The sequence below is a fragment of the Battus philenor genome, unplaced genomic scaffold (genome assembly GCF_028537555.1).
Source record: "Battus philenor isolate CCGP_79_NKW_IND1 unplaced genomic scaffold, ilBatPhil1.0.hap1 SCAF_16, whole genome shotgun sequence".
NCBI lineage: Eukaryota > Metazoa > Arthropoda > Insecta > Lepidoptera > Papilionidae > Battus > Battus philenor.
Genome location: NW_027181678.1, coordinates 82225 through 102617, shown reverse-complemented (window position 1 = coordinate 102617; position 20393 = coordinate 82225). Strand labels below are relative to the sequence as shown.

The window sequence follows — 20393 nt, the reverse complement described above, 5'->3', positions numbered from 1 at the left end:
AGGGTCAAATTGTGCTTTAACAGGAGGGCTCGTTTGCGAAACTCATCCAGCGGCAAGAGTTGCGGCGCGGCGGGGTGGGGCGCGGCGGGGCGGGGCGCGCGCACGTACATACTTAACTTTATTATTTACACTTCACCGGAACACGGGGGCCGCGCTCCTGCACACGCACCCACATCGGTCCGTCGCCGGCACGTGTGCACGGGGCACTGCGTACGTGATAAGTAATAAAACAGATATCAGCGCACGCGTGCGGCTAACGATGAGCACCAATGGTCGTGTCGGCGAACGCGGCTGGTCGCCCGGTCGCCGACTCAGGCGAGAGTGGGCGCGGGCGTGGCGGGCGCGGCGGGCGCGGCCGGCGGCTGCGGGGCCAGAGGGCGCGCGGCCCGCGGCGGCGCAAGCACGCTGTGCGGCACGGGCACCGTGCGCCCCATCACCTGCAACAGGCGACTGCACATCAGCCTCTCGCCATACAAAATAGACAAGAACTGCCGAATCGCGGCGGTCGATGGCCGGGGCGGAGCTCCGTTTTATTTATTCTTTTTATTTAGTATTTTGGATCACTCACAGAAAGCAGCCCGACTTTAACAAAAAGCTAAAACTTGAATCAAATTGCAGTACTTTCATTATAACTTTCAATTGAAAATATAACTACCCGGGTTCTAATGCGCCCTGTCTATATAAAGCCTGTTACAAAGTTGGCTTATTTCTTCAGATTATTATTTTGGGTGTGTACAAGTTTTTCATATTTACACAAACTGACAGTCATGTCTGCTGTCCGGAACTTTAACTGAAGTGTACAAATGTCACATATTGTCATATTGCTGCAACAGCATGCCTCCATGCTGCGGAGATTGTATCGCTGCGCATTAGGGTTATTTTGTTAACTGTCCCGTGTAAATACGCCCCGTGACGCCGCGCGCAGCTGATTGTTTTGCTTTAAAGGTGTACGCTGCGGGCACGTGCTCATTTGCTTAATTACACACACCGCGCGACACCGCAGTCACGCGTCCGATGCCTTACGAGTTGTAATTTAGGCAAAGTCAATTTCAAGTGTTTAGACTCCTTTTTATTCAGTAATAAATTATAAAAATTCTCTCTCGCTCTGTTTTCATCGATCGATATTATTTTACGTCTATCAGATGTAAGCATTAAAGATGCATCGTCTGAGGAGGTGGAACAAGGGGGGGCACCTGCACGGCCACGTGCCCGCGGCGCGCGGCGCCCAGCGCCAGCACGGTGTCGCCCGCGCGCAGCCGCAGCGCGCCGCCGTCGTCCGCCCAGTCGGCCGCCACCACGCGCTGCTGCGGGTAGCCTAACTTGACGCCATTGGACACGGTGTAGGCGCGCGGCGGCGGCAGCGGCGGCGGTCGCTCCTGCGTGTACATTCGCTTGGTTTAGTTCACGCGTGAGGCGCGATGAGGCGCAATGAGGCGCAATGAGGCGCGGGGCGGGGGCTAACTCACGAGGTCCAGGCCGAACAGCGAACAGGTGCGCTTCACGAGCGTGGCGTCGCACTTGTCGGGCGGGTCGGGCGGCGGTGTGCCGGCGATGGGTGCGGGGCGAGGGCGCGCGGGCGGCGCGGGCGCAGCGGGAGGAGGGCGCGGCGCGCGGCCCCGGTGCCGCCGCCACGCCGCCTGGATGCACTCGGCCGCGGCCTGCCGGCGCGCGCGCCGCATACGCTCCAGCACCTGCCGACAGACTTCTTTGTGTGACCTCCTTCCTATAACCGATCGACATCTCTTCCTCTTTATTTAAAGAGAAACTATTACATGTTTAGCTGCACGTCGACAGTAAAGCAGGAACAGTGCGCAATTAAAGTCCCATAGTTTTTAAGTTTTATTTTTGCCGTCGACGTGCGTAGTTTCAGTGTGTGTGCCAGAGCTCGGAGGTACTCCCAGGAAACTCCGAACTTATGATTTTACCGCCGACAACATCTTAGATCGCTTGAGTAGAAATTTCATAGTGTGACCAGTCACACGCAGCCGCAAGGGTCCTGCCCGGGCCGTCACTCGGATCCTAGTTGGAATACGCAGTCGAGCGCGCTCCAGAGGACGGACTCCCGTTATCAGGTTATCAAAATTTCTAAACCTGACATTATTGCCACTACGGCGTTGATGTTACAAAAGTTTATGAAGAAACTCTAGCAACACTGTTAACAAAAAAACCTGCCTGATACGCGGAGATATAGCCAGTTTATAATAAACGTGCGATTTGGATGCAAATATGTTTAATTGTAAATACAAACACACTGTTTGTATTTCGTACCACAGAGATAATGCTCTACGAAGCTGAAATTAGCCGATTGTCTCTTTCCAAAGGTCGATGTGCAATATTTATCGCCGGGTATTGTGGATCTTTTAACATTCGTTCTGAAACTCGTTCCTAAAAACCGCTATGCACCTTCAACTTCTCGCCGGAGATTGAGTACCCGTTCACGGCTCGAGAGTACCGGGACCTAGCGGAATTGCGAGGCGCCACTTTCTTAAATAATTTTTCTTTAATATCCGGTCACCTGTCGCATCCCCTCGCTGAGGAACACGTGTCGCTTGCCCAGTGCCCAGCGCACGGCGGCGGGCGACGAGGGCGCGGGCGGCGCTGCAGCGGCGGCCACGGCGCGCAGCACCCGCGCGCACGCCGCGCCCGCCTCGCGCTCCCCCGCACCGCCTGCGCCCCCGCACGCTGCGCCGCGCCGCCAAAGCGCTCGGTAGCGCGCGCCGAACGCGCGGAAGCGCATGCGGTGCGGGTACCCGTTGGCCATCAGCTGCACCGTCTCCAGAACCTGCAGCGCTCGCACCTGCGCGTTACACAGCAGCGTTACTCATCAACCGATGGACAACGTAAACAAGGATTTTACATTTACATGCACGTGTGCTGGGAAACAAGACTTCTCTTCCCTATCTGTCTCCTGGGATTTCATCAGTCGTATATACGGTAATCAATCCAAGCAAAAGATATGATATGGCCTCGCAGAAGACGTTCAATGAATTCCGCAGACAACCCTTTGAGCGGAAGCAGAAGAGACGTGAGTGGAGAATGTGACAGTACATCGGAGGAAGCGGTGAGTGGGACCTGCTTGGCGACGGCGGCGCGCTCGAACAGCATGGGCGTCTCGGCCGCGTTGGCGCGCAGGCAGCGCACGAAGTGCGGGCGCGCGTGTACCAGCGTGCGCAGCAGGTTGTCGAGGCGCGTGTGAAAGTCCTGCGTGAGCGTGGAGGCGGGCGCGTCGGCCGCCGCGAGGGCCGTGGGCGACGCGCGGAACTGCGCGCCCGTGGCGCCGCCGCCCGCCGCCAGCGCCTTTAGCTCGGCGCCGAACAAGTGCGTGGCGAAGCCGAACTCGCAGCTCCGCGTGTCGAAGGCGGCGAGCAGATCGTCGGGCACAGTGTCTCGATTGGCGTCCAGGAACTCGCTGGCGTCGTAGGTCACCTCGCCCGCGTAGTGGCGCACGGCGAAGCGGCGCGCGTGCGGGGGGCGCGCGTCGCATAGCCGCGGGTGGCCCCTGTGCGTGTTTTTGATCCTCGCGACGTACTGCTCCGGCGTGCCCTTGGCGGCGCACTCTGCGTCGAGCGCTGCCAGCAGGCCGGCGCGCAGCGACGATACCAGGTCGATGCACGGCACGTTGTCCACGTATTCCACCTCGAGTGCGCCCGCGACGCCCTCCTCGCGGCACGATTCCGCCGACGACTTGAACACGTGTGTATTGTAGAAGTGCTGCATGGTCTCCGCGCACAGGTTCGCGCACAGGTGCTCCAGTCGGCTGGGCGCCGCGTCCTCGAAGCCAAACATGTCGAGGATGCCCACGAAACCATCGGTGGCGTGGCGCACGGCGTCATTGAGCGCGGCCATTGAGTGTGCACCGGCGCGCGAGCGGCCGCCCGCTGTGGAAGCGCGCCGCGAAGCCGCGTCCTGATTGTGCACAGAATCGTTGGAGTCGGAGGACAGCGTGCCGAGCGTGGAGCCCAGCCGCTTGAGCGAGTTGGCGCGGCGCACGATGGTGGCGACGGTGCGGCAGTACAGCGCCTTGGCCAGGGCATCGCGCGCCGCCGCCGCGTGCGCCGGTCCCGCCGCACCGCGAACCGCAGCACGCGCGCCCCGCGGCGCCGATCGCGATGCCAGCCCACGCAAGAGCGCCGGTGCCGCCACTCCCAGCAGAGCCGCGGCGGCAGCCAGCTCCGCCTCGCCTACCGGCTCGGCCGCGCCCGCGCCCTCTGTGCCTTCCGCGCCCTCCACGAACTGCACGTTGCCCAGTAGCAGCACAGCCGCCAGCACGCGCACCACGTCCAGGAAGGGGATGCCCAGTATACCGAGGCACGTCTTCCACGCCTGGAAGCGCACCGCATCCTCCGGCTCAGGTCTGCGGTGATGGGACGACGCGAGGTACCTGCGGGCAGCGAGGCGCGAGTCCAATTATAATTGGTTACATAGCACCACGCACGACGACTGATGCTTTAGTTTGGAAACGTATTTAGTAACAGCTGTTGTTGCCTTTCGAGGCGGTACTATGCAATCTACCTGTTTATTTTTGTAATAAACATGTTTCCATTTTCCCCTTTAACTTAACCATGTGTGCACACGTTTTACCATTAGAAATATATCTAAATGTTCACAAAAACAATACCTTGTATTCCTTCTAAATCATTTGAGGTCATTTTTTTTAAATGGAAATATTGTGCCAGTCTACATATTTCTGCAGGACTACAGTCACAAAAGAAAATGACTAAAGTTCAGGTTTTACGGAACACACTCGGTCACTCTGTCCACTCGTCTGCCGCGCCACGGCTGCCCCACTGCTCCGCTGTCCGACGCGGTGCTGCGCGAGGTCAGGGTGTCCGTTGTTGTCGGATACCTTGATTCGCACCACAGCTTGTATTTCGTTATTACAAGCAGCCCCAAACTTTTAGGTAATAATTATTTGTTTGCTCAGACCTTGCGTTATTGAGGGCCACTAAATCGCGTTTTTTTTGGACTTCCTGTAACACTTGACGACATTATGCGAGGACTCCTTGGCTTTATGCCCGAGCTCTTTTCTTGTATAATTAGTAATAATCAAATTTTCTGGTCTTTTTGACCTGCTATTTTCTGAAGTTCTTTGTCCTGTTTTCAAGTTACTACAACGCTGATTTTAAAAACGTTTAAAGTGTGTGGTACTCATAAAGAGCTACTTGCCGCAGGTCCTGCGCCGAGTAGCCGTCCAGGTGCAGCTGCACGCGCTCTTCGGGCGTCAGGCCGGCCAGCAGCTGGTAGAAGATGTGATAGTTGCGCTCGCCGGCCGGCGGCCGCACCACGCGCGTCTGCTCCAGGAAGTAGCAGTGGATCTTGGTGCGGTACAGTGCGCCGTCGGTCACCTGCACCTCGATGAAGTGCCCCTGCAACGGCAACGCGCACCATCTCGTGAAACTTGTCGCGTCCAGACGGCTCGGCGCGCGGGCCGGTACGTACGATGCGGCTGGAGTGCGAGTTGGCGAGCGTGGCGGCCGTCCCCAGCGAGCGGAGCACCGTGAAGGCGGCGGCGAGGTGCTTGAAGGCGTCGGTCTCCGGCCCGCCGCCCGCCACGTCGAACAGCCGCCTCAGCAGCACCATGGACGCGTGCGTCTTGCCCGATCCCGACACGCCTGCAACGAAAAGTTTTAGTTCATACCCTGCACACAAACCCTCTAAAATAACTGCTCGTCTCGCGTCTCCCTCGCGGTAATTAGGCGCCGCAACCACGAGTGCCTAAGTACTTTTGGTCTAGGGCGAACCTTGTAGCGAAACAATCGCAATTGTCAAAATGCTTTCGCTTATCTGTCAATCCATCCGTCTACGCATGCGTGAAATAATAAGAATGTCGGACGGCTTCAAGTGCCGTGCGTGTTGTTGTTTGTGAATTTGTAGTAAAACTTTCGTGCTGCGATTGAATAAGGAATCAAAAACCATCTTATATCATTCTGCATCAATGTTTAATGCGTACATCTGAGTGGAGAGTTTTATGTAAAAATGAATTAATTCGCAAGACTAATAATTTATTACGGCGTTGGTGTATCTGAAGTTGTAGGCGGATGACTTTTAAAATAAACTGTGTCTACCTTTCATCCGAGCGTTTTAATTATTGAGCTCCAGCTCGTTAGGTGTTGCCTCTGAAATTTTCTAATAAACCAATTAAACTCCTCACACCCTTAGTTTCCGATTAAAGGTTAAGAAGAGAAGCAGAACACGGAATTTTGACCTGGCGGTACAACCTGAATAATTCTTTGGATTATAAATTAACTTGCCAGTGTTTAAGGCGTGCGTCACCTGATAGTATGATGGCCTGCGGGCAGCCGGTGTCGGCCTGGTGGCGCACGGCGTCGTGCACGAGGCGCGCCAGCTCAGGCCGGTGCGCGCGCGCCGCTCCCGGCGTCAGCGCGTTGGCCGAGTCCGTGTACGCGTTCAGCGCGATGAGGATCGGCCCCACGGATGTCTGCAACCCGCGCGTGTGCGTCAGCACCGTCGACGATCCCTTTGCATTCGCGTCGCCGGTCTTTGTGTACGCGGTCGTGTTACGAATGCAAAAGGAAAACATCAAAAATTCTTATGACATGACACGCGCTGTGCCTTGAACCAGTCGTAGTGCGTTGCACACCTAGCAGTGGACACTTGCAGTGAAGAGCAGGGCAATCGCGAGCGGATGTTTCCGCTTCAGTGTCAAATTGTTGGGGCGTTAACGCTTGGCTAAGGGGTCGCGGGGAAGACGACAACACTCACGTAGAACTTGTTACGGTAGAAGCGGGCCTGCAGCGCGCGCACCACCGCGTCCTCCGTCAGCGGCCCGCGCAGGTGGATGAGGTCGTCCACGTCCGCGCCGCCTGCAGCGCCCGCGCCGCTCGCCGCCGCCGCACGCCGCCGCGCGTCCGCTGCGCCGTCAGCAAGGAGTAGGTTATTGTTTCATCGTAAACTGATCTCATCGCAGATCGAAGGGATCGCATGTCTTACCGAGCGGCAGTGGCGGAGCCTGCGTGGCGGCGGGGGGCGCGTGCTGTGTGTGCGGCGCGGGTGCAGGCGGCGGTAGCAGAAGCGGCGCACGCGGCGGCACCGCCGGCTGCGAACCGCCCGCGCCCGCGGCCGCGCCGCCCACGTGCAGGTGGTTGCGGAGCGTCACCAGCTCCGAGCTGAGGCTCAGCAGCCGTCGCTGCAGGTGTACGGCCTCGTTCGACGACGATGCGTCTGCGAACAGTTGGGTATATTTTTCAGCGCGCACTTGCACAAACTCCTCCGCCGCGCCCGCTCGCCCCGCAGCGTGCCACGAGCGATATCCGGCGGCGGCGTGAAATCTTATTATTGCACATCGACGAGGAAAACATCGGCGGTCACGCGACCCGCCGCGGCCTCGGAGTCCGTTACTGTTCCAATCAACTCCGCGACCGCGAGCGGGGGCGGGGCATCTTGCCTACACGCGCAGTCATATTCGATTCTTCTATCAATGAAGGAATTCAAAATACGCGAAATGAGAACCTGATTACATTAGAGCGGTGCGTGTGCGGCGGGAACCGGTCGATGGGTGCGGGGGCGCGCGGGGGGCGGGGCGTGCAGGGGGCGCGCGTCTCTCCGGCCGGGAGCTCGCTACGAGCTTTATGAACCGATTTGGGCCGAGGCTCGACCCGTCGAAACCCTTCTTATTGCCGCGCGCCCGGCCGCCAATAATAATATATTGAGTGCAGTTTTGTTACAGTGGTAGTTTCGATGCGAGTGGAAAGCTCCGTTCTGTGAAAGTCTTGTGCCGAGCCGGCAGCTGGCCGGCGCGGGGCCGCGCGCACGTTGCCGACATTACAAAACAACTCCCGGAACTGAACATAAATTTATTTTTATCTTTTTTACTTTATATATAAGTTTGAAAGCAGCGAGGTAAAATGAAATATAACAAAATTTAACGATCTTCAATTACTTATACTGATATAAAATAAAGAATTTGACACAAAGTAACTTGGACCAAAGAGAAAATTAACAAATAATGGGAAACGTAATCAAATTTTACCTTCATCAAAGTGACCACCTTTTGCTTTAATGATTTCAATACAAATTTCAGGCATTCTGTTAATTAACTTCTAAAAATTAAATTTGTTCCGTTCACTCTCTAATAACTGCCCACTGCCCGTTCATAATTTTTAAACCTTTTCATCTGTTTTTTTTTTCTTAAAAAAGTTTTGGCACAGTTTGGATGAACGCTTAGAATCATTGTCTTGCTGAAATGTAAATCCAGGACCAATCAGTTTTAGTCCACAGGATACGGCCGTTTCCTGAAGAATTTTTAAATAACCTTCTTCGTTTAGTTTTCAGTTATCCATGTTTCACTGTTAGCACTGTACACGCTTATAAACACACGTCTTTTGGATCCGAAAATCTAAAATTTCAATTCATCACTCCATAGAACATTTTCTCATTGATCTGTAGTCCAATTGTTATGTGTCTTTACCCATTCTAGTCTATTTGTCTCGTGTCGAATTGTTAATTTGGGCTTCTCAACAGCAACACATCCTCTTAGAGCCGCAGCCAGAAGTCGACGTTTAACCGTTGTTGCTGAGCTGCGCGTTTCTCGCGTGCTGTTCACTGTGGCAGTAATTTGTGACGCAATTGAGCGTCGCTTCCGTTTGGACGAGCTCTGATGAAGTTGTCTTCTCGAGTAGTTGTGCTCTTAGGCCTGCCTGTGCTTTTTCTGTCTCGATTCGTCCCCGTTTCTTGTTTCCCTGCAAGAGTGCAGTGAACACCTTTGCATGAAATTTTGAGCCTTGCTGCAATTTGACGTTCACTGTATCCTTCGTCTCGAAGCATGCAAATAGCAATTCGCTGTTCAAACGTGATTTTCTCGCGTTGTGCCATGTTGTTGTGTGTTTTCAGAAGAAAAATTGCAAGAAAAGTCGTCGGCAATAATTTTCGAAAACAAATAATGTTAATGTCACGACTTGCCCGTGCCAATACTCAAGAGCGTCTAAACAGGACCCAAAAAAGTTAATAATTAAAAATAACACCGACAGCAAGCACAAGCACTTCAAATCAAAAAAAGATTGCAACCGCCGTCCCAAGTCATGAAACACCTTTATTGTCAAAATCTAAGAAATTGGTAAAACATGTTTAATGAGAGCCGGCGATCGCTTTGTTAATATGTAAACAATAGTAAAAAGCTGCAAAGATAACATTCATTGCAATTTTTACCGCCTATAGCAGGTATTGTTTCGTTTTAGCTAATAACAGACGAGCTTCCAAACTTTTGGACGGTAGTGTGTGTGTATATATATACGCACACGGATACGTACAGAGACACAGTATGTATTTATGGAATGTTGGGCCGGCGACGCGCTGCGCCCTGATGTTTCGTCATACACTCGATTTATTCCTTGGTGGCGTAGCGTCGGCGCAGGGTCGGCGCGGGGCAAAAGCGCTTTATCCTTCTGCGGTCCGCAACGAGGGAAATCAGTAGAGTAAATACTAACCAAACAATAGTCGTTTGCCACTGGAGCCATCAAACGAACTGCTCACAGCTCTCTGGCGCGCGAAGTGGTTGCGTTAGTTCCGCTCGCTCGCGACTTCATACATTTTAGGAGGAAGCTGAGTCCGCGTGACAATTTCATATCGATTTCCGTTTAAGTAAAATCTGCATTCGCGTAGTGCGGGCCGGCGCGTGACTCAGCGGTGTCGCGCTGCGAGCGCGGCCGCCGCCGCCGCAGTGCGCCCGCGCGTCCTTCTAGAGCGACACTCTAATTTGGGCAAAACCATTCTGTCCACATTCTTTTGTACTTTGTGTTGACGCGGCTGCTGCTCCGGCCACATGCCCCCGGACCAGTTCCGATGTCTAGCTGCCCGGCCCCGCCCCTACCCTCCTCTTTCAACTCACGGCAATTTATATCGACAACTATAATGCACAAATATGTTTGTGAACAATGAAATGAACGTGGCCGAGTTTCATGAAGCGCGCGGGCGGTCGGCGTGCGCGGGGCGTGCCGGGTGTTGTGCAACAGTATTCAAACGTGATTCAAGGCTCGGACGTCACGCAAGCTCGTGCAGGTTCTGAAAAGGGACCCTCAAACCATTCTTCTTTTACCCTATTCTTTGAGATCGATCACTCTCTAAGGAAACGCATTGCTAATAAAAACCAACGCAATGCACTACGATACAATATGATAGACAAGTGCGGCGCGCGCGTGGAATGCGCCTTATTACCGGTGCGGCGACGGGCCTGCGACAGAACTGCTTTGTAATGGCAAACGGCAAAAACGCGTAATTGCGGTCCGCCGCAAGAAACTCATCAAATGGCACTTAGAGCGGCGCACGCGCAGCTCCCCCTCCCCTCCCCGTGCATTCGCACGCGCCTTCGTCGCAACACCCGCCGCGCTACAGGCACACGCAGCCTCTCCGGAAGAGGTATCTAACTTGGATCTGACAGGAAGTTTTCATGTGGAAGGGAAAATGAGACATTTATTTATCCTTTTCCAACCCTGGTATGTAATAAGACTAAACGAAAACGATTGTAGCAATTCGCGTCCTGCCGCGGAATGCTGCCGCTGGGAAAAGCCCCTTATGTGGGCGACGAGTGGCCGCGACCGGCGCCGCGGGTGTCGTGGCGGCGCAAAAACAGGCTCCCGGCGAACACCTCGACCACACGTGCGTAAGAGACCCGGCACGCGCTCACCCTTCCACTTTCGGATATTAGCAACACGCTTGTTGGATTGGACCTATGGACTACTAGCGGAACTGGCCAGTACTCCCGCGAACCTGTGGTATACAATATGTGACGCCTCAACACAGACTTGAGTCGATGCGGAATCATTTATGTCTTAGTGCAAGTAATTAACTAATGGAATTGGTGTTACCAAACAATAAACCACTAGTTAATTACTGTTGCTTTCCCGGGACGCTAGAGGATCCTCGTCACCTGCAGACTGCGCGTTTGCACATCGTGTCCCACTGCACAGCTCTCCACGTCACACAGAGTATTGAATAAAACAAAAATAAAACAGTAAATGATGCGGGCGAGGATGTGTAGAGTGCCTATATCAGTACACACATCGCAGTACCATAGCGGTCGGTAATTTTAAATAAAAAACGCGGGCCGTCGGGCATCACATCACTACAACTAACCTAAACAAACCCTCAGGTCGATAGACGTCGCTCCAAAACATAACTTCCTTATGATTTGCGTGGCCGCAGGGAACGTCACCGAGTAGCGCCTCTGGCCCGTCTCTTGCGCTGCGGACGCGCCGGTCGATGCGCTGGAACTTGTCCGGGGACCGCGGACTCGCGCTCGTGTCCACGTCTTGACAACTCTGCGGTTGCTGGCCGCTGGGAGCCGCGGGGCCGCAAGCGGTCGCGGCGACGCGTTTCACTTAAGAGACTGCGTCGGTCAGTTGGACGATGTGAAGCGTGTGCTCCGGCGCCCCGTGCCGTAAAAACATTATGAATGAAGTATTCTTCCTTACGGCTGGACAACATTGTACATATTCTATTTATTATGTGTTTAATGGTCAGTCTGTATCTGGGTATATTTATTTACAATATTTAACATTTTGTTGTGTTAATTATTCCCGATCTTTTATATTAAATGTTTTAGTAATATTATTTGCAACGTACACACTCTCGTACTCTGCTCTCTGTTTGTACCGCTTTCTTTAAGTGGTAACTGGTAAATGTCCTTCTGTTACTATTATTAAAAAAATGTCGGGTTTGATTGAAGCCCAAACAGCGTCTAAAGTATTTATTTGAGCCGAAAAGAGGAATTCGAGTTAATCAAGATATAGCGGACGGCACCGACGTCACTCGGGGAGCGGGAGCGCGGCGACGCTGCACGCGCTCCCCGCCACTCTCCGGTGTCTGCACGTATCTATGTTGTAATAGCATTGTCATCATCCTCGTGCTGACAATGCTAATTTGCAATGCAAATCTACAATGTTTGCCACAGCGTATCGACGCCATATGCAATCTAAATGCGATATGAGCTCGCCATTAATTAAACAAGCTCGAGATTATGACCGAGGGAGAAATTCAATGTTCACTACCCGATGCCTGATGCGTGCAGTCGTGTGGGTACGTAGCCAGGAGGTTACTGGTAGCAACGCCCGTGGTGTGTCAACAACGCCTGCCAATCAAAGGATAGTCGGTGTAATTGCACGCATCACCGAGCCGTCCGTACAAGCACCTCGGCTGTGTCGTGGATGTCCGCGGTCAATCGCAGCGTTCAAGGATAACGTCGCGTATCCCTCAGCATAGACCGCCTCCTTTACCCGCTGAATGCCGGGAACCATCTAACCTCCAAACATCTACCGGGATCCGTTCGCCGCGGTGCTGCATGTTTTCAATTTCTTGTATGGGGCGGAGTCACGGACGCTTACTGAAACTATCAACGCACGTCACCAGGCGTTTGGAGAGTACAGGAGAGCGCAGAGCTCATCGTGAACGGATGTCCGACTGTACATCACAATTGAAATCGAAAGCTGCAATGCTGTGGATATGTAATTCATAAAGAGAAATTCCACCAGGTAGAGCGCGCACCACGTGCCGGAAAATCCCAGAAAATCAAGGCAAAGGTAATCAGCACCAGAGCGCTGTTCAGAGATGCTGCGTCGTGGGCCAAGATAGCTCTAACGGCAGCCGGCCTAGCGCAGGAGGATGTTCGGCAAGAAGAACAACTAACAAAACAATGCATGTAAACAGTGCATTCGATAGCAAGTGTCGAATTGAACGTCGGTGGGGGTCGCGGGGTGCGGGGCGCGGGGTGCGGGGCGCAGGGAGCGCGCCGCTGTTGACACTTTTGTCTCTAACGAAGCGTGCGGACGGCTCGTGGCCAACCGCGCGGACACGCACACGCGCGCCGCTCGCACACGCGGACCGAAGGTCGCGCGGCGAGCACGGCGGCGGGCACGGGGGCGGGCACGGGGGCGGCGGGGCGCGCCGGGGAGCGTACTCGTTTGACTGGCGTTCAAATATTTTGTAACAGGTTTCGTATAAATCGGAAGACCTAGTTATTGACCGACTACCTATTTGACTGTAATGCGTGTTAACAATCTATCGCAGCATCTTCCGAAGGGAAAGAGCCGGAACGTTAGCGGCACCCGCGGACACGCAGCCGGGCACGGCGCGCTCGCAGCCAATTAATGCTCATTGAAGGGACCAGCGCGGCGGCAGCGGGCGTTATTTTGCAGAACTCCATCCTAAATATATATTGGTCCTTTTCTTACTTAAGATTTATCTACCAAAACTAAGAGAGGAAGAAGCGCAAACAGAAAGATTACCGCCACGATCTTTATGCGGACAGATTGTTATGCAACATTCTCAAAAACAAAAGAACAGCAAAGCTGATGAGCAACACCCTAAAGTCCTCTTACACGAAGGCGACGCCGGGGCGCGCTTGATCAAGCGCACAGCCAAGTACTTGACTACAGCAGGCGCGGCGAGCCGCACCTTGTTAAAGTTACAATCGTATACCGCGCTACTCTTATTCCCAGCGAGGAGGTAAAAACTTGGGTACGGCATCCTGCCGTTACAAGAGCCGCTGCTTTAGAAACCGCCGTGAAAAAGCCCCCTTCAGAAGCGCGAGCCCGCCGCTTCTTACAATGGATTTTAGCTAAAACGATAGTGCTAGAAAACAATAAATCATAGGTTTAAGTGAAATCAGGGTGTTGCAAAAATGCTGTGTTGCCTCTCGTCTCGTTACAAGTTATGAGCATTTACGTCGACGAGTGGCCGGTCGGCCGGAGCCTTTCACTCGCGCGCGCGTGCGGGGAATGAACTTTTATCCCGACGAGCGGCGCGGGGCCCCGGATGCCCCGATTGTCAGTCTGCTGGCAGAATCTTTCACGTGTCCGTCGTTTCGTTCGGACCCTGGATTACAAATATATAGTCTGCGTGGCGAGGAACCAGTCGGCTCTTGCGCCACTTCCACAAGCGAACGGCCGGCGGCATCGCAAGTCAAAATTACTCAGGTCGCGAGAGCGCAAGCCTTTCGCAACGACGGCTGCGGGGGGCGTGAGCTGCACGCTCGGGTGCAACGGCGCGCTCGGGCACCAGCATGGCATCCGGCACAGCAGTGCTACACGGCAGATCTGTGGCCGCGACGGAAGGCTCGCAGGTCGCGCTTACGCACGTGCTGCTAGAAATACTGATCGGAAGGCCTAAAAAGACATATTCTCATGCAAAGCCCTGCAAAACGGTCGCCCTGCACATTGCTTGAGAGAGAAGATGCGATGGGCACTTTAAGGTGAACAGGAAAAGGTTCGCAGGTCAAGAAATTAGACAAGCTAGCAGCAGTACTAACATCGTCGAGAACTTTTTGTACTATTCATTTATTGAAAAGTATTGAATTTTTAATTATGTTCATACGAGGCACCCGGTCGCTCCTTGTGGCACTAACGCAAGAGGTGGCAGCGTCACGGAGCGGCTGCGCGGTCGCGACCCTCCTCGTGGTGCGAAGGCTTGTTCCATCGTAGCCGCGTGCACAAGCTGCCACTGCGCCACTGCTTTATCCGGGTAACTATCGAACACGACATCGTCCCGCGGTGCCGTCGCGCTGTTCCTCGTGACTCTGGCCACTTTCAGTTTTCATAAATAACGACGCGGCAGCCGACAGACGCGGGGACGCACAGCGCGTGCCTGTCGCGCTGGAGGTCGGCTATGGACTCGGAGGTGCCACATCGCGTTGGCTGAATTCGTATGTTTTGAAATTTAAATCCGGAACTGGCGACGTTGAGATTGCACCTCTATTCAAGTAATAAGAGTTGAAAAGTATCGTAAGAGTACTATCTCTGCGAAACCTATAGGCACTGTTTTGCATACCGGATAACTTTTTCAGCAGACACCCCGAGATATCCGTGTTGTGTTGGGGGCGGCTTCTGAAACGGGGAATTACGAAACGTTAAGCGTTTGCAATCTCAGCGCTGATTGAAATAAAATGCGCGCGCTTGCTGCGTTGGCCGAACGTGTCCCGGAGACGTGACGTGAGCCGGCCGCGAACATTGAACAACAGCGCACTGCGCGCTGTTCCGCAGGAAAGGTTCAGGAAAAGCGTTCCTTCCGTTACCAATTGTAAGATGAACGTTGAGCGCGTGTAATAATAATGAAGAAACTAGAAGATCCCACCCCGAGCGATGAACAAGACACATGGAATATTTTACAGAATTTCGTAAACATTTCTACAACAGAAGGCTGTAACCAAACAAACTATCGGTGTGACGGGAGTCGCCCGGCGACGCACGCCAGGCAGAGTCGCTGCAGAATTAGTATTTGGACGTGGTAAGTCTACTAGCGTGACAAGCGCAATAGATCATCGGCATTCGGTAATCAACCGGTCTTGTAGGAAACGAAGCCGAATCTGTATCACATCACAGGAAACGCCTACTTGCCATCATGATAGATATAAGCGCTGCTAGATTTTACCGGCGCCAGCGCTTTGCGGAGTGGCAGCGGTAGTGTTATTAGACAGGCAATAGAAACTGACCAAGTCGAGCTACGGCCTCCTCGGCCCTTGTACCGGAATGCTAATGTAAACGGAGCAATATAACGAATGTAATGTAAATGTGGCTATAGAGGCATTAGTATTTTTTTTTATTTGAACATCAGACTACCACATTCAATAAAAGTATCGACAAGTTGATATCATCCGATAGAAGCCCACGGCGAGGTAGTTCATCCATACGGATGCTTATTAAAGGTTGCTCGTTGCATGCGCATGAGCCCCATCCCGCACGCGGCGCAGGCGTCGAGCCCGCGATACCAAAATCTCAAACGAGACTGCAAAACAACAGTCGATAGACCCGCGTCGCCGCACCGAACAACACCTAACGTACTCTACGGACACGTACTCTACGAAAATAATACACGTGTTGTGAATTTTGGCTAGCAGCTCGATTGATTGGTCTGAACTCCTGCAGCACTGACACCTTACGCACTGATCCAATCGGCACCGGACGATAACCTTGCTGCGAGTGCCGACAGCCAGCACGACCAGCACGACCGACAGTCGCAATGCGTTAACCTTATGAAGTGCCGCAAACTTTAATTATTTCCCATCAGAAAGGAAAGCACTTCGAATGAAATATCACTTCGTGGATGTTTTTTCGCATCGGATGAAGTCGTTTTTGATGACGCTGTACTGCTCGTCGTGTTTTAATGTTTATTTTTGAATGTCTGTCAGTAACAAACACTGGTAGCGATCCGACCCGGCAACGGCAACAGATCACAGTTTAAACAGAGCTTTAGCTTTATTATGTTCTTATACGAACATGATGTTCTTGGATCACGTCCAAGAACTGAAAAGTCCTCCGAGATCGTCGTTGGCGTGCCGTGCTTTGAGGCTCAATGCTGGGCCTTGCTTTTGTTTTGGTCGAGACAAATCATATATATAAATACATTAAAATATTCTTTGCCGAATGAAAACTTGAAAATTGATCCTTATACAATAATCATAATAAAATAATAGTGAAGGAGTTTTACGTGCTTATACAGTTAGGAAATGCTTCAACTGTTGTGGATCTGGATACTTTTAGAAACTATCACTTGCCGTTGTAGGTAACGCGATTTGGTTCTGGTTAGTTTTTGAGTGCCTTTTGGCGTTCTTTTCTTGACGTTCACGGATGCTCACGGAAAATGATTCAAAGTACAAAACGATATTAATACAAGATCTAGTTCACGGACCCTTCCGCTCCGTGAACTCGGTGCCGATGAAGCTGTAAAAGCCTTAGGGCTAACAGCAATAACATCTTCATAAACAATAAAATATTAATACAAGGCAAACTCTCGGTCCGCAGCAACTTCCACTGCAGCGATTACTCGCTGCCACTTGCATAACTTATCCTTATTTGCGAAGGTTCGTGCGCGAGGGTTTTGCGGTGGCAAAGCTCCCGGCGCCGAAAATAATCGGCCACTAATTAAGTTTGTTTGCCATGTAAATGTGCAAGAAGCGAACGCGTCGCCGCTACGCAACCACGGCCACGACGATTGAAGGAAAAGACTTCAACGCGCGGCCGGGGGTTTGAGGTTTTTTTACATTCGTCGTTACATTAGCTGGCGGGCGGCGGGGGCGCGGGCGGGGGGCTGGAGCCCTGCTCGACGCGCCGCCCCGTTCACGGAGCCGAGGTGCGTACGAGTTCTTTTTCTTTGTTTGTTATTTATAATTCCTAATCCGTTTTCTTGCATCTTGAGACGCAATCGACAAGGCTGCTGTGGCTTAAAGTTTAGAATTTAACATATCACAAGTACGACCACTTTACTATATGATGTCACGTAGCGTCATGTTCACATTTGATGTTCTTATTTTCTACTATAATATTTATTAGGAGCGCGACCGCAGGCAGCCGCCCCGGGGTTGCACCGCAACACGTCCCGCACCGCGCTTAAACATCTCCGAAATGGTTGCCTCCCCGCGGCTGCAGGACCTGTCCTGACATCCGATCTCGCCTCCGGCCCTTTCTCGTCTACTACAGCGTGCGGCCAAAATCCGCCGCTTGTCTGTTGATTTATAAAGCATGCAATTACCGTCCCGGAGCCCCGCCGAGAATGCCCTTTACGTCCGTGTTACAAACGTTTGCCTCGGGCTGAACGAGGGAATCTCGGCGGAGGATATCCGAAATTCTAAAGAAAAATCCGAAAGGAGAATACACAGACAAGTGTTAGAGCGCGAGCACACATCACTTTCAATAGAGTTGACAGCCAGGACAAGTAAACGAATGTGATCGTCACTTGGCTTGTTCCACGTTTGGGTCTTTGAGGCCAGAGGCGAACATCATGCAAAGCTCATCAGGTGCGCAGCCGGACGTAGACGGTGCGGTCGGCAGGCGCGCGCTGCTCGCACAGGTAGTCGCTTATTACTCAGAGCGGACGGCGCGGCCCGGCTTGCGCGCTGCCACAGTGCGACACGGCTAGCGGCGCCGGCGCAGGCGGGCCCGCCCCGCTGTGGGGAAAAACGTAACGCGCGGGGACTGCCGCTCACCTTGCAGCTTCCTCTCCGTCTCCCAGAACTTCTGCAGCTCGGTGAAGTACTTGTCGAGGATGAACACTTTGGACAGGCCGAGCGTGGCCATGGCGGGCGGCACGCTCGCATCACAGTCCGCGGCCGCGCCGCTGCAAGCCGATAGCGGCGACCTATCGCGCGCGCGTCCCGTCGCGTACTGCCGCGCGCCCGCCGCGCCCCGGCCCCGTCCCGCGCCCGCCCCGCCCCGCGCCCTGTTGACACATACTTTTGGGCTAAGCGTTCGTCGAGCCCGGGCTAGGCTTTCGACTTGTCATTCGCTCGGCTCGACCACGTCCCCTGCAGCCGGGCCGCGCTCCGGGGAAGTGCACGGCGCACGCGGAGAAAGCTATAGCGAACGTCACCGCGGGGCGGGCGCCGCTGCGTTTGGGAGGCGACGCTAAAGGTTCATTTCATGCATTTAAGCGGATAATGCGCGCGGGCACGGCGCGGTGCGGGGCGGCGCGGGGTGCTGTTCGACAGAACAGGTTTGTTTGTTTGTAAGCTCGCCGAAAGCTGCGGCCGCACGCCCCGGCCCGCGCGCCGCGCCCCGCACCGACTAATGCCTCGCACCGTTACCAGTCGGCTCTGCATACTTCGACCGACGCACCGAACCTTCAATTTTACCAGCGCCACGAATCGCGCCGCTCTCAACTAGTTTGTTGCGCGTTGTTGCGACGGCGCGGGCGCTTGCTGCGTAATTTACAACTAAAGCTTCTTCACCTGTCTGCTGAAAATTCTTTGACAGGAAATGCTCTGTACATGATGACATCAACGTCTAGTACGCGGCGAGGTGCCGGCTCTGTGAAGAGAAAAAAATCGGAAAGGTGCGCAACCCTCCAATGCGCCGCGTGCTGAACATTCTATTGGGTTTGGCGGTTTGTTTATGCGAAACTGCCTCCGCAGTGCCTCCTCCTTGCCACCAGTGTGGGTGACGCGTCGCCAGCAGTCGCGGGAACAAAGGCGGCACCGCGCTAATGTGCCCATTGTCGACTGAACGGCGTCGGTGGAATAGTTGCGCTTTATGCCGGCGCACAATGGGCGCAGACTTCTCGTCTCCCAGTATTTGGTCATCAGCGGTTATTAGAGTATCCCACTACACGCGAGCCCCGCGAAACTGCAGCGCTCGATCTGTGCGGCGCCAGCTCCTGTCGTCTCATAGGATCAGAGCCGGCCAGTGCTCATTACCTCTTAAAAAATTTTTGAGCATTTCCGGTGACATTATGGACATCTGCAACCGATGTTTTTTTTTAAATGGTCGATCATCATCAGCTTTGTTCGATGGTTCACTAGTTCCACGTAGGTGCTATTTAAAAAAAAAGGCAAATACGAATAGAAAATAGGCCGTCGCGCGCTGCGGTCACCTGCGCCACGCAGTCGCTGAGTTCGCTTACAAATTGCCTTCCGTTGGGGTTGCCACGCAGAAAAAATACCTCAAGTACCGTCGCACTGCTCGCGGCTCCGCGCACAACGCACGTAATTGCGTTCACTGCAGTAACAGCACAAGAGCGCGCGCTTGACGCTGTGCTGTGGGATCCGGAGGAATAAGTTCCAATCCTGAGTGTTGTGCGAGACGGGGTACGCTTCCCTCGGCCCCGCGCTGTGCTGCAACGAGGCTGTTTCCTTGAGCGCTCGGCTCTCGGCACAATTTAACACACTGACATCTAGCGGCCCCGGCCTCATTGCGGGCCGCGCGTCTGGCGCCACGATTTGCCGCGCAGCCATCGGAGGGCGCTGTTTTATAAAATTTTGATAATTTTACTAAGAGCCTGGAATTATAACTGCAAAAGCAACCACAGTGCCACTAAAAGACCGCAGCGCCTCCGAAGCTAACAGGCGCTCGAGGGAGCCTCGCATCGACACCGGCAGAGCGCGCGGTGGTGGGTGCGGCCAGTAACAAGGTTGACAGGAACGAAAATAAATAAAAAATAGTTAGGAAATTGGTTCCGTTCGATCATAAACATTAAATTCACCGAAACGAAATCAGATTTCACTATGTAATATTTTTCATAGGACAAAATTTAATTATTTCCTACGATTAATACGACTTATCATACAGGATGATTGCTTATAGTTGTAAAAACTTTAAAGGGGTAAATGTTCAGAAGTATGGGAACTTTAGGTAAGTAGTGCTTTCTTCTTGCTTGTTTTGTCGCAACCCTAAATAGCTTGCGCGTATTTACACGTGCGGCAATTACATCGCAAACGTTTTCTGCAGTCGCAGGCGCATAAGGTATTGGTCTCTAGCACTTTAGCTTTTACACGAAGTCCACCGTCGGGCAGCGAGACGGTTATTCTCTTTGCTAGGAGTGTGCGGTCGATCCGGACTCGCGAGTAAGAAATTAGTCGACAAGGTATGAGCGTGGCACCTAAAATGTGTAGTTCATTTGCTGTGAAATAATATGTAACTTGCGCACGACACTGCTGGCAGCACACGCCCGTGCGGCGC

General features: G+C 53.3%; 1 protein-coding gene across 2 annotated transcripts; it reads right to left on the bottom strand.

The window, feature by feature from the left end:
* Window positions 1-214: 214 nt before the first annotated feature.
* On the bottom strand, window positions 215-18104 carry dachs (unconventional myosin-IXb-like dachs). Of its 2 annotated transcripts, none has more exons than XM_068762555.1 (11): window positions 17927-18104; window positions 6952-7182; window positions 6724-6872; window positions 6274-6439; window positions 5440-5612; window positions 5167-5366; window positions 3049-4381; window positions 2516-2797; window positions 1467-1691; window positions 1194-1376; window positions 215-437 (listed from the first exon to the last, which is right to left on the bottom strand). In XM_068762555.1, exons 1-11 carry the CDS (start codon window positions 18015-18017, stop codon window positions 312-314), a joined length of 3159 nt encoding a protein of 1052 aa, XP_068618656.1. In that variant the 5' UTR covers window positions 18018-18104; the 3' UTR covers window positions 215-311. The 2 variants fall into 2 exon arrangements, with proteins under 2 accessions (XP_068618656.1, XP_068618657.1); XM_068762556.1 differs by having other exon boundaries at window positions 3073-4381.
* Window positions 18105-20393: the final 2289 nt, after the last annotated feature.